The sequence below is a fragment of the Musa acuminata genome, chromosome BXJ2-2 (assembly GCF_036884655.1).
Source record: "Musa acuminata AAA Group cultivar baxijiao chromosome BXJ2-2, Cavendish_Baxijiao_AAA, whole genome shotgun sequence".
Taxonomy (NCBI): domain Eukaryota; kingdom Viridiplantae; phylum Streptophyta; class Magnoliopsida; order Zingiberales; family Musaceae; genus Musa; species Musa acuminata.
The window spans coordinates 26,540,464-26,568,418 of NC_088339.1; the positions used below are offsets into that span (position 1 = coordinate 26,540,464).

Below are 27,955 nucleotides of genomic sequence, written 5' to 3' on the forward strand. Positions count from 1 at the left end.
ATATATATATTGCATAATATAAAAGTGTAGGAAGAAATAAAGACTTGTTATTTCAAGGGTGAAGTGTATCGAGACATGTTCCACATTGCCAAAAGCTTAGATCTAAACAATCTACATTGAGATTATAATGTGTATGCTTGTAATAAATTTTTTCTTTATTTATGCAAACTTGTTTTAAGTTGAGAAATACTTATTTTGATGTTTGACAAATTCCCTTCTTCGTATCACCGCACCTTCAAATTTTCCTTATTTTTTCTTTCTTCTTCATATGATCCCATTGGTTTTAGCAAACAAAAAAGATTATGAAAAATTTTTTTTTTCTTTTAAGTGCAGAAATACATGTAAAATATCACAAAAGAACTCAACCTCAGAGTATCTCACATTATAAATTGACAAGAGTAACATGGACACCAAATCAATCAAATAATTCAATAGGAAATATTCTGTTTGGCTTTAGACAAACCTTACACACACTATTCTTTGTATCGATTGCTACCTAAGGGAGGCACACTTGCTGAACATCATGTGCTCTTCTTCACCCTAAACAAATATATAAGTATATTATACATAAGGAGGAAGCAATATGGTTTATTGGACCATCGATTATTGTTTTGGTTAACGGCTTCATTAGTAATGTCTTAATTGATAATACAATGGGCTCTTATTGGCTTAAATTTGCATAATTGAATCCTTGTTCATTTACATTAAAATGTCGAAAAGATAAGCAAAAATACCATGAATATTCTTATTGACACAAAAGAGTTATTAATAATTGACTTTCTACCTCTCTATTCCACCGGTCAAACGTGAATGATTAAAGTTTTTGGATTTTGCTATACTAAGGGATTGATAGGAAAAGATACATGTCTTTAATCAAAACTTTGACACAGGTGTACCAATTTGATTAAAAAATTAAAAATTAATTTATTGATTTTACTATGTCAGCGGGAATTAGAATATAATATATTCTTTAGATCATGAAATATCATTTTCCTACCCATTTACCACTAGTACCTGGGTATATCCACCCCTAAGTCGTATATATGGCAGATTATGTTTGTTGTTTTACCCTTAAGCTTCATTCTGTTCTGTTATGGTCTCGTTGTGGGCTGTCTTCATCGTATCATGAGAATCACCACCACGACGGAGTTACTATTGCACCATCTTCGTTTTGATTTATCATGACAATGACTCCCATTGCGACGACCACCTCCATAGTAATGACCCCCTTGAAGATAACTTTCGAGACCCCTAGGACCTCCCTCCTTTGACTCTCTTATTCATGTCTCCATCCGAGGAATTGAGAGAGAGAGAGAGAGGTCTTAAGGGCAATGCGATCTTAGTCTATATTGACAATAATGACAAACATAAGGTGAAGATGATGAACAAGATGGACGAGAGCATGGAGCTTCCTCGACAAGGTAATGTGACCTTAGATGTACTACGATAATAAAAAATAAGAGTGAGGACGAGGGTAAGGGCAAGGCGACGAACATAAGGCTAGTGTTAGGAGAAAGAGGTGGAGGGAAGTGGGGACAAGAAAATCTCATCTTTTAAAAAATAATAAATATTTTATAAGAATTAAGCAAAAAGAGAGAGCTCTCGAGGAATAAATAAAAAAGTAAAGATTTTTTTAGAGAACATATAATAATTATAATTATAATACTAATCATTTTGCCCAACTTTTAATCGTGGTCTCGGCGTCTCCACAGGCCCAAACAACAACGCTTCGTTTCTTCGTAACTATTCTTTTTCCTACTACTTTGGAGGAAGAAGCGGCGATCTCGAGTTCGGGGAGCTGAGCTGCCGCATCTCAGGGACGCCACGGAAACTAAGGCGGTTGCCCGTGAAAGAGGAAGGAAGAGCCAATATGTCGGAGGATCGACTGGCTTTAACTACGGCGACGTTACTGCGTCCCATTAGCATTAGAAGTGTTCAGGGTTTGGAGGGAAACAATGTGATGACACTGAACTGCTTGATCGCTACATGCATCATATATTATCGTATCAACCACACCGAATCAACTCAGAGAGGGCAGACCAGGCAAACTTTTCCAATGGTTTGTTGGCATGGATCCCGCGACCGGTCGCGGTTTGGAAGCCACCTGTTCCTCTCTCTCTCTCTCTCTCTCTCTCTCTCTCTCTCTCTCTCTCTCCACAACACCACCCACCCCATCAATGTTGTACCTTCCACCACTTCTTTATGCACCAACCTTCTCCTTCTCCCTTCCGAAACCGATCCCCTAACCCCGCCTCTCTGCCCATCTGTCACTACATCCTTGCAGAATTCGAGCTCATGGGCTCCTCTTCCTTTTCCTCCTCCTCCTCCTCCTCTGATGGATCTTTAAGCACGGTCGAAATCCAAGCAGGTTTCTCTGGCTGTTGCCCCTACGTACCTTCACCTCCACCCTCTTGCTACGGAAGCGCCATGTTGGGATCCCTGTCGTCTTTGAGGCCGAGAAGTCTGTTCTTCGATGGCTTGGACGACGAAGAAGACGACGAGCCGCGCCACTTCCTGGACTCCTGCTCCCTCTGCAGGAAGCCCCTCGCCCGCAACCGCGATATCTTCATGTACAGGTTTAGCTCCCCCTGACCCAATCATTGAGTCACTTTTGAAGACCCTGCGGTTGTATTGATGATAGTGGTGCATTGCAGAGGGGACATGCCGTTCTGCAGCATGGAGTGCCGGCAGGAGCAGATCGAGATCGACGAGGCCAAGGAGAAGAGCTGGAAGCTGTCCATAAAGACCTCCAGCTCGAGGAAGGAACAGCAGCGGAAGATCGCCGCCGCCGGCGGTGCCAAGTCTGAGAAGATCCACGTCAGAGCCGGCACTGTGGTGGCTGGGTGATCACAACGATGCATCAGAAGCTATAGTCGTTGTGCGAAGCTAAAGTCCAGGAAGAGCAAGAGAAGAGGAAGCTCTAATGCTTGTAAAGGATGATGAGTTGAGGTTTTTATGCCGTCAATTTTTGTCTGGGTCTGAAGGAAGTTTTTCTTTGCTTTCCTACTGTTGTTGTTGTTGTTGTTACTGCTTGTATCTGATGCTTTGGCCTTCAAAGGGAGGAAAAGTAATATGAGGCTTCAATAATTTTTGCTCTGTTCATTTCACTTCCCAGTGGATTTGATGCCATATCAATGCGGATCTTAGGCGAAGAAATCTGAGGTGAGATTTGCAGTTGAGAAGTACAGATTTCGACAGAGAATCTAACTGCAGGGATCAGGGATACCAGAAGCATCTTCCCTTTACTGGCCTGCTCAGCTTGAATTTGATCAACCGGATTCTATTGAGTTGAAGATTTTAGTTTCGACTTGAACCAAGTAAAGAAGACAGCGTTCAAATATAAAAGATGATCCGAGTCACTATGTGTTCATTGATCATCCGCAGCTCTATACCTTCTCTGCATCTAACTCCAAAATATGCCTTCCTATAACCGATCAAGAAGCTTCTTTCATTCAGAATGAATTCGATCCATCGCACCTCCGATGTATGTGTTCGTCGTTTAGCTTAGCATTGTGCATAACATAACCTGACAAATCACCATACTTACGCAATAAGGGCCAAGCACAAAGCACATCTCGTGATCTGAAGATATCCATAAAGTTGACAAGGTTCCGCATACAACCAATTGATCTCTAGCCTGCACAGCCGGACACACAACAACTCTCTACACAGACCGAAACATAATCCACCAGTTCCGCATTGTGATGAACAGTCATCACATTCACGTCTTACATAGCGCAAGCAAAAAGGCAAAAGAAATCTGAAATCTGAGTCGTCTATCAGTTATCTTCGACAACTGAAAGTATCTCACAGTGAGGTCAGTTGAAGCATAGCAGTGGAAAGAGAAAAGAGGGAAGACAAAGAACACAATATGCTGCATGGATGAAGCTTGGAAGTTTCTTATTGATGCTCGCTTCTGGACATCCGCTAATTGTCCAAAGCAGACACTGGTAATTCTTCAAAGACTTATTTGTCCAAATTTGAAGCATGTTTCACACAATGTGGTTTCGTATGTCATCACCATTGTCAGGGATGCGATTTTGAACAGCTTTTACTGCAGCGACCCTAGCTGCATTGGCCGACTTATTTGCTGCAGCAACAGCCCTGTTCACCCTGTCATCAACCCTAGGCACATCATAGGCTTTTTCTGCTGCTCTTCGAGCTTCCTGAGGATGCAAGCGAATCAACACATGTAAATCTTACCTGTATGGATGGACGATAGGTCCAATCTTTGTTGCTAGAGGAAAATTGAGCTCAGATATTGTTTGCTGGAAAGAAATAAAGCCCATTTACCTGGACTGCATTCAAAACTTTTGAATGGTTTACAGCAACTGGCGATGCGAGATTAATGCTCTGCGTGCTCAAAGTATCAAGGACACCATTTTGCCAGTGACCTGACTGTGTCTCCCCATTTCGGAATGTGTACATTCCCAAGCCCTGTCTCCTGCCCTCATGCCAGGCACCTTCATATCTATGCCCATTTGCAAAACGATACACCCCAAATCCATGCATCTTGTCTGCAAAGTATTCCCCAGCATACGTGTCTCCATTCCTTCAAAAGGTTAGTGCAAAATCAATCCCACAATTTGGTAAAGAATGAGGCACTAGATGATAGATAACAATGATTAGGTGCACATCACAGATAATATTATTTGTAAATGTGTTTGTACTACAATGGTCTGTCCGGGTGCAGCAGGAAAGATGATAATAGTTTTATGCAGTTACTAACTGAACAAAGGAAGCATAAAAAGGAATTGGAGGCCAGTTGATTTTGACCACAACTTACAGCTGCCCATATTCGACAAATAAATATCGAAACACAAGAATAAGAAGATCACTACATAAGCAAATAAGCACAAGAACAACCTTTTAAATATCTCAACAACTCCAAAGAGTCAGGACATAACAAATTTGTAAATCATTAAGATAGACATAATAATTACAGTATTACAAGTCGAAAGCTTACATGCCAGAGTATACAACATATGCAATTACATAAAGATGGGGATGTACACAAGCAGAACATGAAATATAAGACAATATGCTTTATTTACATTATATTGTAGGAATTTTAAAAGTAAAATTAATATTAATTGGCAAATGTGATATCAGCATATCTATAAGGCAAAATAGGTTTGTCTTGCTGGAATCACAAGTCAAGCAGCTGAGATGAATTACTGCTAGGCAGAAAGTAAAAGATATGTATACTTTAGAAGCCAGGAAACATCAAGACTTGTTCAAGCGAAAAATAGTAAAATAAAAACTAAAGGCCAACACTAAGTCAGCCTGCAAATAATACGACTGCGAAAGATACCAATTAAACCATGGAGGTCTGCCTTATAGGAAAGGCTAATAAGAACCCTAGGTGTCACGTAACACTCTAGAAAACATTGGTAAGTATATCCAAACAAAGACCTTAGGGGTGTGAATGGGGGAAATCATGAAATGAGGGTTGGTAAGCATTGACTTGAATATATAAATAGAATAATGTAGGAATGCTAATTTTAGCTCCAGCATTTTGGACAACAATGGTGCAACAGTGCTTACACAAGTCACAAGACTAAAAGTTTACTTGGGTCATTATGCTCTTCCAATGCAATTTCTTTGCTTCTACATGGTCACAAGAAATAAAAGAACAAATTAGGGTCATGATTGTATTTTTTTTGTAAATGAAATAAAAATTAAAGAGAAAAATTACAGCTGTAACCAAAAGGTTATACAAAAGATAGGAAATAATTTTATCAGATCCTACTGAGATTACTTGAGACCAACCTAGTCTTTCATCATCATACGCATCTATGCCAGAACAACTTTCCTATTATCTAGAGACATTGAATGTGCTAGGAAAAAAGGTAGAGTACAATTTGTGGAAATTGGGAGAAAGATCTCATAAAGACATTCAAACAATATATGGAAACAAATCAATGTAGTAACCAATTAATGAAAATAAATCAATGTATCATCACATGTTCCTCACTTTGCACAACCAGAGAAGCAACCAAGAAAGGGAAGTGACAAACAAAAGGCATCCAGATATAACTGCGAATGTAAAATCCACATCCAATAAAGTCATGTAGGTTGGTCATATGATTAGACCATTATCAACATAACTAAGGAATCGTCAATTCTGCAAATGGAAATTTGCAAAAACAAATGAAGCAATAATCAAACCGAACATAGTCACCAACCAGTCTGAAGAACAGAAACCCAAATGAAATTTATCACGTTAAAGTTCAGGGATTACAAGACATGTAAACAACAAAAACTAAGGGTTCACTGCCAATTCTGTCCAAGTTATAGAAGAAGGATAGAGCATCATACGAAGTAAAGCAGAGAGGCAAATCCATTTACATTTCATTACACCATTTAACTACATGATGTCTAAATTTGTGAAGAATCACTATAAGATAATGTGTATCTTTAAACTATCAAATCCATGCAATCCAACATAAGTATAAATTCCACAATGAAGATAAAATAAATTACAGCATAAATAATAGATAATAAATAACTCAGAACAGACATCCTCGAGCTTGCACCTGAAATGGTAGTGGCCAAGCCCATGCTTCACCCCCCACTTGAACTCCCCAACATATCGGCTTCCATCCTCGCATGTATGCACCCCGCATCCATGGCTCTGCCCGTTCGACCACTCCCCTGCATACACATCACCCGTGTAGAACCTATACACCCCGAACCCATGCCGGAGTCCCTGCCTGTATTGGCCCCTATATCGGCTCCCTCGGGCCCAGGTCTCCACCCCATACCCATCGTACTTCCCGTCGACCCAATCGCCCTCGAACCTGCCGCTCATATAGTAATAGTACACCCCGCTCCCTGAGCACTTGCCCCGATGGAACTCGCCCTCGAAGATATCCCCATTGCTGTAGACCTGAACGTCAGACCCCGAGGCCGGGCGGCGGTCGACCTTGGGCTTGTCGGGGGAGGAGGAGCTGCCAATGGACCAGAGGACGGGGCTCGTGCGGCGTGGGAGGTGGTGGCGTGGCAGGAGGAGGGCGGAGGAGCGGGAGAAGAGGAGACGGAAGGAAGGAAGGGGCAGGGCGTTAAGTGAGACGCAGAGGACGAGGAGGAGGACGGATGAGAAGGCGACCGCGGAGAAGAAGTCGAGGAGGAAGGAGCGATCGGGGGCGGCGTCACCGGAGGACGTGATGAGGAGGTAGAGGGAGGGGAAGGAGAGGAGGAGGAAGAGACGGAGGCGGAGGTGGAGCCGGCGGAGGATGTGGCGGGCCGCGGAGCGGGCGGCAGCGGCGGAGGGGGCGAGGCGCCGGCGGACTGGGGCGGGGGAGGTCGCGATGGCGGAGGGCGAGGGCTCGGCGGCGCCGGGAGGGTTCATAATGGGCCGCTTGTGGGGGACGGAGAGCCCATGGGGGGAATCGAGATTAGGGTTAGGGTTGGGGGCGGAAGGGTGGAAGAGAGGGAGGAGAGGAGGAGGACGCGGATGGAAACCGGAAGAGGAAGAGGGAGCGTGGGTTTCCTTTCCGATCTCGGATTCCGATCTCTTATGATGCATTTATCGAGAGATGGGCGGTGACCGGTGCGGTAGCTGCGACTGCTGCCTCATCACACGGAGGGAGAGAGAGAGAGAGAGGAGAAAAGAGTTCCTTGTCTCTCTTCACTTTTCTCCTTATTGCAACCAAATACGAAGGAAAGGAAGAGAAGGGAGGGCGAGGGTGTGTGATGGTGTCAACGTGAGAATGGTCATCGGTCATCCAAGCATTTTTTATGTGAGCATTTTGTCAGACAGCTTCATGATTGAATGATGCGACTCTCCATCCATTTTCTCTCTCTCTCTCTCTCTCTCTCTCTCTCTCTCTCTCTTTTCTCCCCTCTTTTCTAATTTTCTTATTTTATTTTCCTTTTATTTCAATTCTACTTGATTTGTAGTGAGACCTTTGAGTTCTTCCCAAATTGAAGTCTGTGCTTTGTGCTTGGCTTGTAAAATCACTGCTAGTACCTAAATTAGCAATTGCAAGGCCGGCCTTAGAGTTTGCAGCAAGCAAGTGCTCATGTCCTTTTCTTGGCCCACCCTATGTTGTTATTCATGGATAAATAACTAATAAGGTAAGTCCAGATTTAAGCCACGGCTCCATATGCAGGTAAAGCCATTGCATCTTCTCATCAGGAGGACATGGGGGATCGGATAACCACAGGCCAACAAGAATATGATGAGGCCTTAGTACTCAAGAAATAATAGGATGCAGTAATCATGATTGTGCATACAAAGAACTCCAATCCTATCCCTTTCTTTTAGCATTCAGTATTGTTTCATTAATATAGTCACAAAAACTAATTGTTGAAGATGATAATCTTCAACAAGAGGAGGTATGTTTCATGGAGAGAAAATCTTCTCCTTTCTCATGTAAATGAGAGAGAACAGAAGTTTCTCCTTCTCTCGTATAAATGAGAAGACCCTCCCTGAGGTCAATTGAGGAAACAGGGAGACCAAGTCTACTGAAGAAGAGCCATGGAAAACTCAAGAACACGTCTCTCCTCACCTTCCTGCAGTGATCCATGACCCGTTGCTGATTAGCTTCTGTCCAACATCAATTATTTATTATTTATTATTTCATTGTTGATCTCACTGGTATTCATATGTAAATTGAGAAACATTTTATGAGACAGCTAAGATGGTTGTCATTTTCTATTGGCACGTATAATGTTTAAACCTAGCTGATCTAATACTGTCCCACTCTATGTTTGCAAAGTCGTCCATGGTCCTCTTGTTTTCACTTGATAAAGCTGTTCTTTTATGACATAGGATCCACATGACATAAGTAATTTCTTTGTTTGTAAGGAAAATATAGATCTAGTATTTACTGAGAAAGTTCTTCCAAATAAGATAAAAATATTTAGGGCTGGCATTCATTGCAAAGAAACAAGCATTATGATGGAGGATGTCAGATGAATTAATGTCATGCTCTCGTTGACAAAACGAAGCCAATCATGCCAAACAAGCCTGACCTCTAAATCATCCCCTTCTTACAACAGTATCCTATTTTGAGGGTTCTGTTGCTGCGAGCCAAATGACTTGGCCCTGCCTCCATGTTTACACCATTAGGTCCTTAAATGAAACAAGAACAAACAATCAGGAACATTGAAATTAGGATATACCATCACCCAAATCCATGCTTTTGTCCCCTTTTGGTGAGATCTACTATAAAACCTTTGGATATCCAATGATAGAAGGAAAAACATAAGAGTTTAAAGGCTTTATGACCTTAATATACTTCCCAAAGTATAAAAATCATATGAGCTGACCAATAACTGCAGAACTGTTTCCACATAAAGCACTCTAAAAAAGAGATGCATTAAGCATACATCAATAAAAGCAAAGAACTTCATTTCCAGATGATATGGGTGCAACGCATACATCTGGACGCACAGAAATCTTCAAAATCATTATTGTCGATGTCATGTACGTAATCCATCTAGATATTAAATCTTTCACCAAATTATTGTTGAAAACCAAAAGATAGAGAAAAATAAAGGGGCAAAAGCCACTAACCTGGCAAAATGAAGCATGGAAATTAATAATCAACCATGAAAAGTTACACTTGCTCAGTAATTATAAGATTAATATAAAAAACAACTTGCAAAATAGGACAACTCGTTATAGATTCTTTTTTCTCAATAATTAAAGCAGCTTGACACTTGCTGCATTATGATAACACCTCCAGAAGCAACAGAATTCTGTTCATCCGGTGGCTCAACCTCCATTGTCATGGTTTGTGAACTTTAAAGCCGAACACCCTGGGAACATACTGTTGTGATGGCTTTTGTGGCTTGAGGTGCCCGTACGTCATCAAAAACAAGTGAGGAAATGTTGTCCCAAAGTAGGCTCCATCAATATCTAAGCATGGTCAAGCAAATAGCGATAGACAGAAATTAGGTATCCATGCAGCTAGAGTAAATCCTTTTCTTAATCAAGTAAATATGAAATAACTTTGTTAGGTTTGGGACAGCGCACAAACTGCTTGAGCAGAACTTAGATGCACATGATTAGCATTGCCGCAGAAATATAATTCATGTGTCGTTAAACTAGATAGTGCTTTGGCAAAATAGTGTTCCAAGACCAAGACCAAGACCAAAAACACATAATAGATTGCAGACAGGCACGAATCATGTTGGAAAAGCAGCTTATCAAAACGCATCTACTATTTAAGATTTTTTTCATAAGTCAATCATCCTATTGAAGAATAACTAGGGGGGAAAAGGATACTGCCTTGGTACTTTGATCGTGGATAGTATATATCTTCACATTTGGGACAATATATTTTCACAGTACTTGATCGAGGAATATCTGATTGCCCAACAGGAAGACAGGGCTGGCCACTACAGTAAACTCGAGGACACCTTCCAAAGTCATAGTTCTTGAATTTCTCAAGCTACAGAACATGTCAGTACAAAATGTCATTGATGAGCAATTCAGAAATGAAAAAAACAGAGAGGATAAGATTTTACCATTGCAGCCATCCCTCGACTGGTCAATATGTATCGAACATGAATCAAACCATACAGCATCTCTGCTGCTGATTCAACTAACTCATTTTGTTCCTCAGTGAACATGTCTCCTGCCCAATTGAAAAACCCATTAAGATTTCCCAACTTCCATGTCCCACACAAGAAATACAAAGTATTGATTTTATCAGCCAATAAAAAAATTGCATAGAGTTCAATGCAAAGAGCAAGCTATAAAAGATTTTGTTCTCATATATACAACTTTCAGCACCCTTTTCTTTTCTTGTCTTTTTTTTAGCCTCCAAAGATCATCGATTACACCATTCTTTCACATATATGTCTATCAAGGGAGTGCAGTAGTTTGTGGCACAAAGAATGCCAAATGCAAAGTAAATTAGAGGCTTCTCTGGAATTCCTTCTACTCAACAAATTTGGAGATCAATGAGTGTCATTTTTTGGCTTGGAGGCTGACCACTGCATGCCTTGCATCATCCCTCAACCTCACCCACAGCCAATCTCCTACAAGTGGAACCTCATTGTCAATCTCCCAAAGAAGAAACCCATCATTGACCTAGATATAATGTTGATTTGCATATGGTACTCCTGAACAAGTTAATTTTGTAGCCATCGTCTCTACTGCTAAATCCATATGGGTATGTGTACCTAAAACTAGCAACTCTTTTGGACTTGAGAGAATCAGAATCCTACTGCTCTTGCAGTCAGGAGACATCTCCTTTGCCACTATGCCTTACTACTATGTTTTGAGTTGCCGTTTTGTCACGGACAAACTTCTAAACAAGGTGTTTGATGTAATGCTTATGTATGTCCGTGTCGTTTGGCATGTTCATGCCTTGTACAGAATGTAAAGGGGCGGCCGAAGGCTTAATAGTCTCATTTTAGTTTGGTTGGTGGCCTCTTTAGGCTTGTAAATAAAGGTTGTGTCATGTAGACACGTGCGAGAGCTTTTCGGTCTGTAATGGACCATTTTACCCTTTGTTGTGCCACTGTTCAGAGCTTGTAAAGTCTGTTTGTAATTTGCATTGTCTATGAAGTGTTTTTCGGAGATGTTTGCTTGTGGATCCCGTTGGAGGCGTTCTCTCTAACCCGTTCTCTCTTTTGGTGGTCCTAAGGGACAATGGGAGGCTTCGGGGAGGCTGACCTTTGCGGACGGACGCGCGAGGGTGCCGCACGACTTAGGCAAATCCAGCTAAGTCCATGTCATATGGTATCAGAGCGGGACAAGCACTCATAGAAACACTTGACATGCAAACGTGGGGGACCTAGCGGGGCTGCGTTGAGGGCAGTCAGCAACGCGCGACCGTTTGAGGGAAAACGGGCATGGAGATGCAGGGAAAAGAGTCGCTCGGAGGAGCGGGCATCTAACATTGGCATTCAGAGGAATGGCCAACCCTTCGCGCAAGAGGCACCACGAGAACAGGCAAGCTTGGAAGAATGCGGAGCGCACAAAGGTTGGGATGGCTGAGTTTGAGCTACGGCTCAACGTTGACAACTTTACTTGATGGTGCTCAAGGCAAGCGAGGCGCTTGGCAAAGGACGAGACCATGCAAAGTTGAATGAGTTGCTCAGCGACCGAAAGAGTTGTGCGAAACTCACAGAGGTGAGGGGAATTGCTAACTCGAAGAATTTAGTACTCATGCATGGGCTTGTATGCGAACGATGGAATGTTCGTGGCCATCCCAAGGCGACCGAGACTCGGCGCCATGGAGCATTGAAACTTTCTCTTCGGCATGTGAAGGATACGTCCGTAGGAGGCTGAAGTGTGCAATGAGTTCAGCATGTTGCTAGGCCTTGAGGGGCGTAGTGGGGGCTGTATTGACGGGGAGGTGCAATCTAGCAAGTGCGTGTGCAAGAGGCAGAACAATGCACAGTTTGTTCAGCAGATCGGAGTAGTCCAAGGGGATGGTGGTCTCCGAAACGAAGAGAGATGTTGCTCCAACGGGACAGTTATCCAGGAGGGATAAGTCTCGGCACTCCAGAGGGAGAATCATGTGAGACGGACTTCACATGTTGAGGAGGAGTACATCACAAACAACAACTCCACGAAGCTCAATGGACCGAGCAAGCAGCGAGGAGTTGTCGCATGATCTCGCTCGAGAGAATGCATTGGTGGATGCATTGCGAGATCAAGTGGGGGAGCAACCTAAAGCAACTTAAATGAAGGCACACTTGGAGTCGATCTGGAGATCGGACTCAAGGGAGGGCTGACTCGTGGAATGGTGGGCGCGAGGGCCACCATCGACTCAATGCAAAAACGAGGAGCGGAACAACTGGGGTGTAACTTGGCGAAGTACCCAAGCCGCATGAAGGGAGCCAGCATAGAAGTTGGAACATGGAGCAGAGGCACAGCGCTTTCCCTAGACAGAGGTCAAGGACATGAACTCTTGCAGAGGCAGGAGTAGAATCATGCTGTTCCATGGGTCCTTCATTCTGACAGAGCGGACTCATCTAGCATGGTGCCAAAGACGAAGGGAGCTTCGGGGCACATGCACCTTATCTCGGAGGAGCATTTGATGGAGGAACTAAGGCGACTCAATTTGCGGAGGCGAAGTTGAGTTCAGAAGGCCTTAGCACGGGGCAAGAGGACGCAGAGGCGGGTACTCTTGAAGAATATGCCACAGTGTTGTCATTCAAGTTGCCATGAGGGAAGCGGTGCGCAGCGGAGATTGTGCTGGTTGGGGCAGAGGCCCAGGATCCAGACAATGGTGCACAAATTACAGTGAAGTCGGTGGACTTCGGGTGCTACTAGGTGTGACCCAAGAGTGGGTGGATGAAGGTCGATTGCCAAAGGAGCGAACAAAATCGAAGGTGGAGGAGACCCTGCGATGAATTGGTAGAGGCCACACATGGAGGGTTCACAATTCGAGTTTATTCCACAAGGATCAGAATGCAATGGAGATGTCACCAGGAGGCGACATGGTGCAGCGGATCGTGGTGGAACAGTTCGTGGCAATGCGACACACACGATCTAGTCCCGGGAGGGACTAGATCATATGGAGGTATGATCGGGAGCTACTGGGAGCTCCGCTTTGGTGAACAACACGACGGCAAGAAGGGCTATGGATTCAAGGAGTGAAGGCCATGGTACCGCAGAGACGGGTCTTCCGGGCGTGCACCGAATTTTGCATCGGATGAAAACCTTGGTCATCAGCATATGGGGGCTGGGTTCCACCAAGGGAAAAGTTCGAATGCAAGTACCAGTGAGTCCCATGAGAGGGACTTGATCATGCAGAGGTATGATCGAAGCAGCTGGAGAGTTGGACTGCTCCAGAGCTCATATTTGCTTAAGGGAGCCCGACAAGTCAGAGGACAAGGTCGAGTAAGCGAACGTTGCTACCAAGGAAGCTAAGGAGAACAGAATCGGTGCAAACCCTACAATGTGATGACAGAGGCCATGCATGGGAGTTGCAGTCTGTCTTTCCATCGACCAAACAGACTGCTTGGAGAACACAGAGGTGTTGAAGCAGGAGGTCGAAAGGGGCGAGGAAGCGACGACAAGTCCAGAGGGACTTAGCTACCCAAAATCAAGCAATCAGTGAGAATGGAGGTGGACTCAGAGGAGTGTCACGAAGGCATATCTACTGATTGTGAAGAAAAGGGATGTAGATGCGAGGCGACGGATAGTAGGGCCATGGGCATGGCAGCGCCATGGTACCGCAGAGGCGGGACTTCCGTCAAAGTCATTGATCCCTTGCTCTCACGGAGGGAGAGCGCTTGGTCGTGAAAGGGGCCGAGGAGGTGGAGCATGCAGAGGCAATCTCCAAGTACCGAGACAAGGCTGAACGGCAGAGGCCAAGAAACTTCGTAAGACCGGTGTCAACAAGTTTCTCATCAAGATAGCCGTAAGTGAAGGACTTCGGGTCATGCAAGAGTGCACGACCAAGGAACGAAGCAGGCAGTACGTGGTGCTGTACCTTTGCTACTCAGTGGAGTAGGCGGCAGGGTTGATGGAGAAGACGGTACAATCCCAGAGGCGACCTCATCTATCAGAGAATTACTCCAAGTTGGGGTGAAAACTTCCTGCATTCCAGAAGTTCAATGGCATTGAGAAGGTGAATCACAGTAGCTAACTCAACGCAAGGAGTGCAAACACTTCAAGTGCTTCAGAAGTGTGAGCAAAGAGCAGGCGAAGGCCAGTAACCAGCTCGATGCATGAAGTACAACCTCGAGGAGGCGGGCGAAGTCAAGTAACCTTTGCCTTCTCAACTCTTAAGAGAATGGGCGAAACCGAGTACCCCAGTTCTCTTATCTATCCAGCAGAGGAGCTCTGCACAAGTTCAAAGACCCTTCGAAGATAATGGAAGACAATAGTTGTCAAATCCTCACCAACGGTGATCAGTGCTACTGAGAGTAGATTGTCCGCTTCATTTCCCAACGAAATGCCAATCGAAAGCGGAAGTGATGCGAACCTACTTGGATGTGACAACTAACTGAAAGAAGAGTCAATGAGCAGATTTTGTGGAGGAAGGACCTAAAACTTCAGAAGTTTGCGAGGCGATGCTCGTTAAAGCTCCAACAAGCATCCACCCAGTTCAAGCAGCATGTGGAAATTTTGAGAAACTGGCGCAGTAAGAATGGTCTTTTCCTTCATTTGGTGGATCCGCAGGAATCAACGAGGATCAACACAACTCAGCCAACCCCACACCAGAGTCAGAGTCATTGGCGAGTTGAAGCAGCATGGCGGATCAAAGGTTCGACTACTCAAAAACAGCAGCGGAGAGCAGCTGGGAGCCAGGAGGCGCATTGCAGCTGGAGCAGAAGATTGAAGACTCAGAAAAGGCGAAGAGTTGCAGTGTTCACAAAGGCTTCGACGAGGACGTCGAAGGGATAAGTGGGGGAGAATGTCACGGACAAACTTCTAAACAAGGTGTTTGATGTAATGCTTATGTATGTCCGTGTCGTTTGGCATGTTCATGCCTTGTACAGAATGTAAAGGGGCGGCCGAAGGCTTAATAGTCCCATTTTAGTTGGGTTGGTGGCCTCTTTAGGCTTGTAAATAAAGGTTGTGTCATGTAGACACGTGCGAGAGCTTTTCGGTCTGTAATGGACCATTTTACCCTTTGTTGTGCCACTGTTCAGAGCTTGTAAAGTCTGTTTGTAATTTGCATTGTCTATGAAGTGTTTTTCGGAGATGTTTGCTTGTGGATCCCGTTGGAGGCGTTCTCTCTAACCCGTTCTCTCTTTTGGTGGTCCTAAGGGACAATGGGAGGCTTCGGGGAGGCTGACCTTTGCGGACGGACGCGCGAGGGTGCCGCACGACTTAGGCAAATCCAGCTAAGTCTGTGTCAGTTTGATGCATGATTATATGAATTGTGTTCATGTAAGCTATGGTTTTTTTTTTTACCCCAAGAAAAATCTCAAAGTTCACCATAAATAAAAGGGGAAAAAAAAGGGAGAAGAACAGACTGACATAATATCTTCAATTTCATTTATACTATAAAATGAAAAAAAAAAGAACATAAAATATGTGAAGAGGAGGGAGGTTAGTTTTGTCAGATAACTTGCTGATCATCCATCATTCAGTGTTTCAAAACTTAACCTAGGTAATCATGACAAAAAGTTACTAATCATCTATCATTTAGTTAGGGTTTTAACACACAGCCTCTCCTTTCTAATACAATAGAGTCTCTCAATACTTTCATAACCTATATATTCATCACCTGTTTATACTTTCATTATCATAAACTATATATCCATCACCTGTTTACATTTGTAGTCCTTGATATTATTTAAATAGTCTAGACACCAGAAGTTCATGAGCCCTCCACTTCTCTCTCTCTCAAATTATCTGCAGTGGGTTTACATCAACAGGTAGTCATCTTTGATCATATGATTTGACTGATTGATTGATAGCAAGTAAAGAATGGGTAAGAAATTTCTAAAGCAGATTATGTGACAGAAATTTATGGAGGTTTAATAACTTAACCACTCATTTGTAACATGATCAAAATTTTCAATACTTTCAAAATATTCAAATATAATATACTACTTAAACTTGTTTCCAATTTTGGTCGTTTGTATTCTTTCTTTAGTCTGGAGACCAGTGACTATAACTTTTTTATCTCTTCCAAATTGTCTGCTTCTTAGACCTACAACAGAAACAGTTTGAAAGTTTCCAAAGTATATCAAGTGAAAATAGGGTGAAGAACTGAAGACAGGATCAGATGGCTCCATGATGGAAGGATCCTGCTAACTTGAAAGAAAATATATGCTTCTTAAAAATGCAGTGCCATGGCAATCCAATAAAGGATCAGGATCATAGGCTAGCTATGTTGATGATGGAGGTTTTGTAGTTGCCACACAAGCATGATTTTGTCTTGCTAAATTCCATGTACAACTGTACATGATATATTCTCTCTTGTTTCTTCTCTGAAATATTACTTTTGTAAATAAGTTTTAATTCTTCAAATAATTATATTACCTCTTTTGGCTTCTGCAAAAAAGGAGCCAGAAATTATCTATTATTAGCATATATCATGATTGAAATGAAGTCTTCAACTAAAGAGCAAAATTTCATGAACCTCAAAATAGCTCTGGGAGATGTCTATGCACCACAAAATTATGAAGTCTCAGCTGGAGCTAAAAATGTGAGTAGAATTGGCAAAACACATGCAACAGTGCTTTATCATGATAACCCAAGAAATCAAAATTCACTAACAGCAAAAGTTACTAAAGATGAATAAACAGTGTAAAAGACAATCACGGGTTAATTACAGATTACCCCTTGTAATTAGTTATCTTTAGCATCCCAATCCTTACATTTTCAAAGATTACATTGAGATCCCTATATTTAAAAAACTAAAACATTTAATCTCGTTTCTCCTCATGCCGTCGACTCTACTGACGAAAATACCGCACATGCTCAGTGGTAAAACCTACGGTATTTTCGTCAGCAGAGTCGATGGCGTGAAGAAAAACGGGATTAAAAAACTTTCATAAATATAGAGATCTCATTATAACTTTTGAAAGTATAGGGACAGAAATGCTAAAGGTAACTAACTATATGAGTAATCTGTAATTAGCCCATATAATCACATACACACAAAGCGCTTAATCAAAATGCATTAGATAGTTGTCTATTAGAAACAATCGAAATAGAAGATATCTAAAGTACAGGTAATTAGTGTTTAAAGAAATCATCGTACACAAACACATTTGTCCTTAACATTATGGTATTCTTTGAAAAAAAGAAAGAAGTGTCCCGATAAAGGATATTTGCTGTCTTAAAAAGAAATAAAAATATTGTTAGCATACTGTTCCATAATACTATGTGCAGAGCCTAGTAAAGCTATCTGAACTCCTCAAGCTTGTTCACTACTTGTTTGTTAGCAAGAATTTATGTTTAAAAGGATATGTTAATATCCAAGAATTCCAAAAAATAGAAACGATGTTTATACTTAAGATGATTGTACATGTTTCCTTTCTGAACTTTCTCCTAAACTTGTGTGCTAAAACTCTAAAGAACTTAGGATATGGAGGCTTAATAAACCAATAAAAAAAAGGAAACATGAACTTTAACACTGCAGATAATACTCAACAATAAAGAAAATGATGACCAGCCTAACTACTGTAATTTCCTAGAGAAGTGATCCATAACTACCCAAAGAACAGAAAATAATTAGGATTCAAAATATTGAAACTATCAATTGTGCATTAACTATCTGTAATAAGAGTAAAATAAAATGGTATCCAATTAGGCAGGTCCCAGTGAACATAAAGGTAATCATGCTTACCATTAGAAGACTCAACATCCAGAATCAGATCGAGAGCATAATCATAATATGGGACTTGACTGCTTAGCCCGCATAGGTTAAAATCATCTTGTATGTACTCTTCATCAACTTCGCAGAAAAACTCGTTCCCCCTTAGGTTACAGAACCATGAAATCCAAGATGTATCTTCCATGTCAGAACCACTAACATCTGACTCTTCACTATCTGTTTCTGATTCTTCTGTATCACCCGATATAGCAAAAGTTAAAAAGGCCTATTCGCACCAATATGCCAAAAATCATACAAGAATAATAAACATTAGTAAGAAAAAAAGATGATGAAACCTAGAATCATGCTAAATTAACATTAGATAAAATGAAACTGGTATATGCAAGGAGAAAGAAGGGGAGGAGTATTGAATATATGGAAGCATCAGTACATCCACATACAATAAGACAATCATCATAACTAAATTGAGAGGTCAACTAAGTCTATTAGAGATGTTTAAGGAAAGATGGAGACATCCAAGAATGCAGAACTCGTGCTGCTATTGAGGAACAGTAACACATCTGCGCACCAACTCCAGCTCACTGATCTTGACATACTTAGCATCAATTTCCTGTACTTACATGTCTTCTTCATTGTAAAATTAAATTCAGATCTATCACTGCCTATCAAAACCAAAACAGAAGTTAGATTATTGACAAGATATATAGTACTATTTCAGCCTTAATACAATGACCTGCTCATATGACAACTACCTTACACTGTACAAATAATTCAAGCCACCTAGGTAAATTTAAATATCATGCAATTTGATAACAGATCAGAAACAAAAAGTTAATCTTGAGAACCAAACAAGTTCCCTAGTGAATTCAAGATTAGGGAAGCAATTGGTTACACAATCCACTCCTTTTCTTCTTCCTTTCAAATAAAGAGAAAACACCCATTGACTACGAAGTTTGTAAAGCTGAATATGGCTAACCAACAAGCTGAAGAAACATCCAATAATATTCCTAAGAGTCTCATAAAATTCAGCACACCAGATGTTCCAGTCAGGATTAATTCCAGAAATGCAGTGGTAAAATCTCTACAAATAATTAGCAATGTGTATCGTGTCAATCAATGGATTGACTGTGAAGCTCACACTAAGGGATAATCGGCAAACATCTTAGTGAGCTACAAAAAATGTCCCTTCATAAGAGAATGGCATAGACGAAGAAGGCAAAGGTGAAATCTACAATCAAATTTTAGCTGTGAAATGCATGAAAAATCCAGAAACTAATGTCTTCATCATGAAAAAAATGCATGACTGACTTTTCAACCTGCAGAGAGAGCTCCATAACAAACCTAAATCAGGAATATAGGGATCCTGGGATATGAACTACCTCAAAAACTCAAGATAGGTTCCATGTAACCTGTTCATGAAGTAAAATCACGACAGACTTCTTAGGGACATCTACTCCATGTACCAAAAATTGATTGTCACCTGCTCATCAAGAATGGACGACTAGATTACGTTTCCACTTATCATATTTACTGAACCGACCTTTTATGTTACCCTTCTTTTTCTTCTGTTTTGGAGGGAGAATGGTACTATATGTGCAATTTATCTTTCCCAAACACAAACCTTATATTTGAATTGCATACGTGGTTATAATAAGAAATTTACGAACCAAAACAGATCTTGAGATAAAAGAAAAACATAATCAAGACGAGAAATCCATATACGAAAGGTCTTTTAGGTCACTATTTGTCGTCCACAGCTCCAAAACAAATCCCTAAATAGAAACAACAAAACAAAATAAAGAATAAAGGGACAATGAAATTTCACCATCTGAGCATTTGTTCTTGGACAAGGACCGGTGCTCAGGCTGCTTCCCGGAGGAGGTGGACGGCACCGACAGCCTATCCTTCTCCTTGCTGTTCAAACCCCTCGAAGCCGATGGCGGAGACTTCTCCATATGCTTGTCGAGGGCATCGTTGATCCGCTTCCGATCAACGGCTCCAATCTCCACCTTCGACCCGCTCCCTCCCCTCTCTCTATACATATCTCCCTCCTCTCTCCGATCCACTCTACCGTCTCCCCCGAACCTAGCTCGAAACAGATTCACCGCGCCTTTCCGCAAAGGAACCAAACGGAAACCCTGAAATCCAGAAGAATCGCCAAATCTGGGGCCAAAGGAACCTCGATTTCAAGAATAACGATAACGAATTCGGCGTAGGAACCAGGATCTGAAGAAAAATTACTGTGGTCTATTCCCCTCCGAGGGGAGAAGAGAGAGAGGAAGGAGCGCGCTTGCTTCTTTGGGATCGAAGAGCGAGCGAGGAAGAAGGATGGCAAAGAGGTAGAAATGTAATTATAAGGACTCGTCGGCGGTCAGGATTCGCGAACTCGATTGATTCCATCTTGCCCGTTCGCCCGTGAGGGGTAGAAATGTAAACATAGGACACGTTGGCATTTAGGATTCCGGAACCCGATAGATCGCATCTCGACCGTTCGTAAGAGTGTGATTATAAGAGGGGACAAGAAAGGTTGCGGACGTCATTGGTAAGGATTCCTGAACGTGATTGATTGCATCTTGAACGTTCGCCTATGGCGCTTCTCATATCGTCGTTTCCCTCCGAGGAAAGACGTACGTGCTTTTGCGCTGCTTGTACATGTACAATTTCTACGTCTTTACATTTAAGATAACAGTATTTGCAACCCTTTTTATAATTTATAATTTTAATTTAATTTAATTTTTAAAATATTTTTAAGTAATTTTTAAATAAACGAAAATATCATTCTTTCTCTCTCCCACTCCTTTTCGTATTTTATTTTTTTCTCTTATTTCTCTCTTTCTCCCTATAAAAACATCAATGAGGCAACTAAAGGGATCACACGGTATCAAATGATGTCAACTTTAGTTATACCTAAAATAAACACTGAAGAATTATCAAACAAGCATTAATAATATCATCAACAATGAATAGAGTGATATCATAGGGGATGAAAAGCTATCTCTATAATTAATATAATGAATATGATATCGATAATAATAATGTGTGTAATGACGATATTAGTAGAGAATAATGTTAGCAACAAGGATAAATTAAAAAATATTAGAGAATAAAAAATAAAAATAATAATACTATGTTGGTTATATAATAAAATAATATTTTATTATTTTTTAAAAAATCGATAGCAAAAAGGATAGTTAATAACAAACTTCTACATTTATCATTTATCATAGTTACATGCCCAAAAGATGAGCATTTTATCAAAATAAACTTTTACCGTTATGCTTATCTTATCCCTCCCCTCGCCTCCACTTTTCTTATCCGAAGAGGAGAAGTTAACAGACGATAAAGAATGATCAACAACATTAAAGGATGGGGAGGAGGAGAAGAAAGCGAAAGGAGGAAGAGAATATGAGATAACTAGGAAGATCACTTGTGATGAGAGTAGAGGTAACAATGATTGAGGGCAATTGGTGGAGGGCAAAGGGTCATTTTCATCGAAGTGACAAAAAAGAATGCCAACAGTTAAAAATCGATTGGATGAGCTATATCTGAGTAAATACTCAATAATATTTTTTTTAATAAAATACCATATGGATTGCGTAGAAGCTTAATTTGAAGATAAAATGTCATCAATTTTGAATTGATAATAAGAAATAAACTCCTTGCTACTACAAATTAAAATTTATAATCTTTTGTATTATTAAAATTGATATATTCAAAAAATTAATATTTTTAAATTATCTTTTTACAGATACTCCCATCTTCTTCTCCTCCTCTCTTTCTCCCCCTCTTCGTCCTCATATTTTTATCCTTCTTTCTTTCTTCTTATTCTTTCTATTTTTCTTTACGAGGATATTAAGACAATAATGATGATGATGAAATTAGAGGTTATGCAGAAGAAAAAAAAGAAAGTAATATTAAGACAGTAAATAATAAAATAAATATTTTATTAAAAAAGAGATTATCACTAATAAAAGGGTTATCAATAATAAAATAATAAAGAGAGGGTTGTAAAAAGTAAGTTGGTTTGCAATTGTACGAAGGATTTATCCTTAAAAACGTTTTAAGATTGGGAATTTGCCCTTACAAATAGGCCGTATTGAACTCTACAACCAGACCCGTTTAAAGAGAATACAAGCCGGTCCGATGCAGCCCAATTGGATTCTACGATGCTCTCAGTCTAATCGATTCCATTCAAGTCTTATTCGCTCTACCCTAACTCTTGGCGCCTTAGGGTTGCTGTGATGGCTTCCGGCAGAGACGACGCGGATCGTCCCGCTGAATCCCAAACTTCGTAAATGCTTCTTCCCCTAACCTCTTGCCCCTCTCTTTCTCGGTAGCTGATTTTGTTAGATCGTAGGTTTCTGTTTGCTCCTTGTTCTTTCATCCTTATGAGGTGTTTCTGTACAGATCTAAGAACCCTTACAAGGACCCTGACGATGGCCGCCAACGATTTCTTCTCGAGCTGGAATTCGTTCAATGTCTCTCCAACCCGACTTACATCCACTGTGAGTTACTGTGCGACAGAAAAAGGGTAGTCTGTCGCATTTCTATATGCTTCCCCATGAATCTAGAAAGTTTGTGTTCGTTTTTTGAGAACTATTTAGGCAGAAATGGTTTGCTCGTGTACAACTGTAATTGGATCTTGTGAGATTGTGGCATTCCCGTCGTTCCAGATTGAATGATGGAAAATACACTAAATTACTTGCGTTCGTAACTCTTAAATATCTTATATTTGAGGTCTGTGTATTTGTAGCCAAATTCAGTATGCTGAGTGATTTTTGTCCCTCTTATTTCTTCTTTGGAAAGTCTTGACGGTGAAATTTTCTTTTTTTTATTTAATTTGAATCTCAAGAGACGACAGAGGGTTTCAGCCCTTTAGAATTTAACAGCTCCTTGAGTGCATGTTAAAATTAGTGTCTACCTTGTTGTAGTTTCTTATATTTGTACGCATTTTGATGGAAAATTATATTGTTTATGAAACCATTGCTGCGTTTGTTGCGTGTAACTTGGGAGAAAAACCTAATCATTTGCTGTCTGATGAGGATCATATTCTGATCAATCTATCTTAAATAATGGGTGTCTCATTCTAAAACAGGCATTCAGGATTGTATTCGTTCTTATAAAAACCACTTGACGGATGATTTCTTTATCAAAAACAGCACTAAGTTTCAGCCTTAGGTTCTTTGATATGTTAGCTCGATGATGTTTTTTGTTTATAAAAAAAAAGATGAATTTGGAAATAAGCTATCTATTAATATTACTCTTCATGTGGTGTTCTCCATTACTTTATCTCACATGATGTATTTCCTTATTTTGCTCCAAACAGATCTTGCTCAAAATCGCTATTTTGAGGATGAGGCCTTCATCGGATACTTAAAATATCTAAAATATTGGCAAAGGCCTGAGTACATAAAGTTCATAATGTGAGTGAAGCTAAAAAGCGACATGATGATCACCATAAATTCATCTTTCTGTACGCAAATGGTTATCTTCTTCAAAGATGATTACACAAGAAATATTTACTTGTTTGGTGTCACTAACTGATGCCTTGTTTTGATCACAGGTATCCTCATTGCCTCTTCTTTCTTGAGCTTCTCCAAAATGCTAACTTTCGGAATGCAATGGCACATCCTGGTAGCAAGGTAATGTTACCAGCATGTGATCATTGTGAATGATCTTATTTTATTTATTTTTTCTGTATGGTAAATATAGGGTTCTTAGTTTCTTAGTTTTAATATTAGGCTCTTATTCTGTTATGCTTTTTATGACTTGTTACAAGGAAGGAAAAGTTATTGTTTTTGTCTGGATGTATTTTGGATATTCATTTGTTAGGATGATAATAATCTTTCGACTAGCTACTGGTTGTTATGTTCTTTCTAATGCTTCTGTTTTGTGATATTTCAAGTATCTGATGCTTTCTATTGTCACATTAACTTGAACTGTTAATTATCATTTGAAGAAGATGAACAATGCATAATGACTAAAGGGCCTCTAATACTAGGAATTTGAATCTGAATGAATATGGTTGTCTTCGATTTTTTTGTTTATGATTGTGATTAGCTACTTTACTGAGTTTTACGATAAAACATAAATTAAGTGAAACATGGGTATTTGGTAAATGGTGTATGCTGTTTTGACAACTTCACAGATTTGTTTGCTATCTAAATGGTCATGGTTTAACATGCATATTGGACTATATAGAATGGTAAATCTTACTTATCCTTGAAAATAGCTTGCTGAGATTGTTAAGAAAAAATGTGGTGGATCCAATTTCTAATCTTCTCAGTGCCATCTCTGTTTTTTCCTGTTGCAAATCCTAACCTACCTTCTTGAGGTTTAAAGTCAATCTGAAATTTTTTTTGTGAAGAATGCTTTTCTGAGTTCTCATCCCATGTGATGATTTTAGTTTTCATAGATTACTAACAATTCTCTGCAACATTTCACATAGGAGTTGGCTCATCGGCAACAGTACTATTTCTGGAAGAACTACAGGAACAACAGATTGAAGCACATTCTACCGCGTTCTCTTCCTGAACCTCCTTCAGTTCCAGCTTCAGCTCCAGCTCCAGCTCCTCTTCCGGCTGGAGCGCCGATTCCAAATGCATCTCCACCTCCACTTCCATCGATGCCACCTATGACTTCTGCTGCCTCAGCACTCTCTCCAATGCAGTTTGTGGGACAACCTGGATCTGCCATCCCAAAGAGTGACATCAGAAATACCATGGGAGATCGTAGGAAGAGAAAGTATGTTTACTAGTATCTAGAATGCCTTGATCATATTAGCAATTTTGTCATTTATATCATTTGGTTTGCCTATACCATACATTTCTTAACATTATCATTCATGTTCCTGATTAACATGATATTTGGGACCTGGTAATCAATAATTAACTTTTATTTGACAGGTGATATGGCTTTAGAGTCATAATGTCGGTCCAGTAAAACATGCATCCAAGAGGTGAATGCATGAATTATCTATGTCATTTTTCTGTTAGATTTAGTGTAAATTTGCCATGTCTTTGATTTGATAGGGTGACATATGAGTTCTCTTATAACTTGACATATCCAATATGTTGAGCTGCCAGGGAACCAGCTATGAAACTGCTCCTCTTATAAGCCAACAACTGGACCTTGATGGAACTTTGATAATGTGAAGCTATATAGTTAATTGATTTGCAGACCTCTGATGTATTAATTAGGTTAGTCTGACTTGACCTAAGAAATCTACAAGGCCGCCTATTCCAGCCTTTTTTTTTAAGTTTAAACTTGCATCCATATTCAGAAGGAAAACATTGTAAAGAAACTTGATTAAGTGTGATGCCCCATTCTCATAGTCAATGACTACAAATAGGTTGATTGGCATAAATGACTTACATGGTTAAGTAGTGATATCTTTGGCTTAAGAACTCGAGTGGAGAGATTATGACACTTTTAGAAAACCATGTTGGAAAAGTAGGAATTAGTGGCGATGTAGGTATGTTTTATATAGCGAGCACCAAAATCTTCGGGTTAAGCATTTCAGTGATGTGCTAAGGTTTATAAAAGCCACTTGAGTCATGACATTAGTATCTTATATTTTGTCTAAACCCATTGCCTTTTTAACTTAAACTGTCTTAAAAAGCCTTAGCTTTAGTACTTAATTAATACTTTGTGATTCTTTTCCTTGATATATAGAATTATGGTGCTTATAGAAAGTATATATATCCATCTATATGATATTTAATGCATAACAAGTAATCACAAGTCCTTTATAAATTGCAGGAAAGAAGATTGAAAGGGCCAAATCATTCCTAGAAGAAAATGATCAGGTTTGCTTCTATGTAGGCATTCTCTAGCTACATTCATGTGACTGTCTTATTTTGATTCTTCGATTATACTCAATGCTTTAGATTGAGTTCCTCCATGTCATCTCCATTCTCACTTTATTTGTTTCGACATACATCTTTTGTATTCTTCATTTTCTTTCTTCCACTCATCGATGTTATTTTGTCTTTTGCTGCTGTCATACTTTTGCTTTATCCATGCTGCATCTAGAACTAGACAATACACTTTAATTTTTTGAGCTAATGTGCCAAAATATTTTTTCAATTGTTTGATATTAGTTAATAACTTTTACATCTTAGTTCTGCTATGTCTAAAATAATTTGTCATGAATGCTTATGGCCTATGGCATTACTCAGAGTTGCTTGTCTGTGCCTCTTGCTTAGGCTTTAAGGTATATTGGCATTTTGATGCTCCTGGAGCCTTTAACATATATATATATATATATATATTTCAAATTTTGTTGGTAAGTCATCCTTTTGGAATACTTTCCTACATATATTTAGAGAAACAAGATTGGTTTCTTTTTGCCTCTCGAACAAGTCCTAAGCATTATTTTAACTGTGTGCAGAGCATAGGATTTATTCTTAGAAGTTCATGTCAAAAGCAGGGATTCAGATGAATATCTTACAGACAAGTTAATATGATATGTTGTTGTTTGTGATTTAATAATGCTAGTCTAATAGTCAACTATTTTTCTGTAAAAACATAGTTCTATCAATTTTTTTTTCTTTTATGGCTTGTTATTGATATGGATGACCAGGATTACTTTATATATATGTGGAAGTTGATTGGATTAGGGCATGGGATGGGTCTGGGTGTGCTATATGGTTAAGTTTTAATCCATCTGTAGATTAGTTAACTTGTTTGATTTATGTGCAGTTTATATCCATCCATTCACTTTGTCTTGTTGCTTGGTTTTATCGTTTTTATATCTATTTATTATACGATCACGCATTGACACCGCTGAGAATCACATCTAAAATTAAGTTTTTTTCTCAATCAATGGGGGAAACATATTTTCTACGATCACATTTTCAGTTGAATGAATTGGAACATACAGCTCATGATGGGCAAACTTTTTCAGATTTTTTTTCCTGCCATTTGTATGGATTAGGTTAATATTAGTTCATTTACCCTTTATGGTTTTGGTGGACAGGGCCTATGTCCTGATATGGAGCATAGCTTACATAACAATATTTCATGGTATTGATGGCTTCGAAGAAACTACAAAGCACTTTCTAGGATGCGTTGCTGCTTCAGTTTTCTTTACTGATGAAGTCAGTGGCTTGTGGGTTTTGCACTCTCAAACTTCCTTCCACCCGGAAGGTTCTCATGGAATACTGACATGGATGGTCGTACTGAAGCATAGAGATCTTATTCATTATTTCAAGTTAAGAGTTGTCATCCCTCAAGAGGGTAGATGTAGCGTTAGCCAAATTGGTATCCAATTCTCAAGGTGTCGTGGTTGTTGAGATAAACACTTTGCTTTAAATGATTTCTCAATCTTGTTGATATGTTTGTTTGATATGATGTAGTATCATGACACAGCATGTAACATGAAGTTATGATTCATGTTCGACTATGTCAAGATTTTGACCGGTCAATTAAAATACCAGTACTTCAAGGTGGAGCCTATTGCAAGAAACTCAAGCAGCAAGGGAACAACTTCACGGAAATGGAGCTGAATTCCTGGCAACAAACACACACCGCCCTCTTCTTCGTGGTGGTTTCCTCGTGTTTGGCTTTGTGTCATCACATGTCCTCGTTTTGTGGCTTCATCATTCGACCAACCCAATCATAAACATGCATTGAACGAGCGTCTCAATCAAGTTGTAGCTGAATTGATTAAACATGCATTTTCCACGCGTTTGTTTAAACAAACATTACACGAGCCCTATGTAAATTGCATTACT

At 40.1% G+C, this 27,955-nt stretch overlaps 4 protein-coding genes across 8 annotated transcripts; 2 read left to right on the forward strand and 2 right to left on the reverse strand.

The window, feature by feature from the left end:
• Positions 1–2,193: 2,193 nt before the first annotated feature.
• Positions 2,194–3,102, forward strand: LOC103975877 (FCS-Like Zinc finger 2). The gene is made up of 2 exons (XM_009390997.3): positions 2,194–2,576; positions 2,655–3,102. Exons 1-2 carry the CDS (start codon positions 2,203–2,205, stop codon positions 2,845–2,847), a joined length of 567 nt encoding a protein of 188 aa, XP_009389272.2. The 5' UTR covers positions 2,194–2,202; the 3' UTR covers positions 2,848–3,102.
• Positions 3,103–3,578: 476 nt separating this feature from the next.
• On the reverse strand, positions 3,579–7,719 carry LOC135605659 (phosphatidylinositol 4-phosphate 5-kinase 5-like). The gene is made up of 3 exons (XM_065096007.1): positions 6,540–7,719; positions 4,294–4,552; positions 3,579–4,166 (listed from the first exon to the last, which is right to left on the reverse strand). Exons 1-3 carry the CDS (start codon positions 7,529–7,531, stop codon positions 3,993–3,995), a joined length of 1,425 nt encoding a protein of 474 aa, XP_064952079.1. The 5' UTR covers positions 7,532–7,719; the 3' UTR covers positions 3,579–3,992.
• Positions 7,720–9,527: 1,808 nt separating this feature from the next.
• On the reverse strand, positions 9,528–20,576 carry LOC103975875 (putative casein kinase II subunit beta-4). 3 transcript variants are annotated; one of them, XM_009390994.3, is made up of 6 exons: positions 20,460–20,576; positions 20,044–20,381; positions 18,231–18,449; positions 10,483–10,592; positions 10,241–10,406; positions 9,528–9,871 (listed from the first exon to the last, which is right to left on the reverse strand). In XM_009390994.3, exons 2-6 carry the CDS (start codon positions 20,258–20,260, stop codon positions 9,741–9,743), a joined length of 843 nt encoding a protein of 280 aa, XP_009389269.2. In that variant the 5' UTR covers positions 20,261–20,381; positions 20,460–20,576; the 3' UTR covers positions 9,528–9,740. The 3 variants fall into 3 exon arrangements, with proteins under 3 accessions (XP_009389269.2, XP_064952080.1, XP_064952081.1); XM_065096008.1 differs by having other exon boundaries at positions 20,044–20,356; positions 20,460–20,537; XM_065096009.1 differs by having other exon boundaries at positions 18,231–18,446; positions 20,044–20,537.
• Positions 20,577–22,355: 1,779 nt separating this feature from the next.
• On the forward strand, positions 22,356–27,556 carry LOC103975874 (mediator of RNA polymerase II transcription subunit 31). 3 transcript variants are annotated; one of them, XR_001976527.2, is made up of 8 exons: positions 22,356–22,509; positions 22,626–22,723; positions 23,545–23,641; positions 23,782–23,860; positions 24,667–24,962; positions 25,124–25,176; positions 25,980–26,026; positions 27,199–27,556. XR_001976527.2 is itself a non-coding variant. In XM_009390992.3 (7 exons), exons 1-6 carry the CDS (start codon positions 22,460–22,462, stop codon positions 25,990–25,992), a joined length of 633 nt encoding a protein of 210 aa, XP_009389267.2. In that variant the 5' UTR covers positions 22,356–22,459; the 3' UTR covers positions 25,993–26,026; positions 27,199–27,556. The 3 variants fall into 3 exon arrangements, 2 of the variants coding, with proteins under 2 accessions (XP_009389267.2, XP_018677152.2); XM_009390992.3 differs by lacking the exon at positions 25,124–25,176; XM_018821607.2 differs by lacking the exons at positions 25,980–26,026; positions 27,199–27,556 and having other exon boundaries at positions 25,124–25,177.
• Positions 27,557–27,955: the final 399 nt, after the last annotated feature.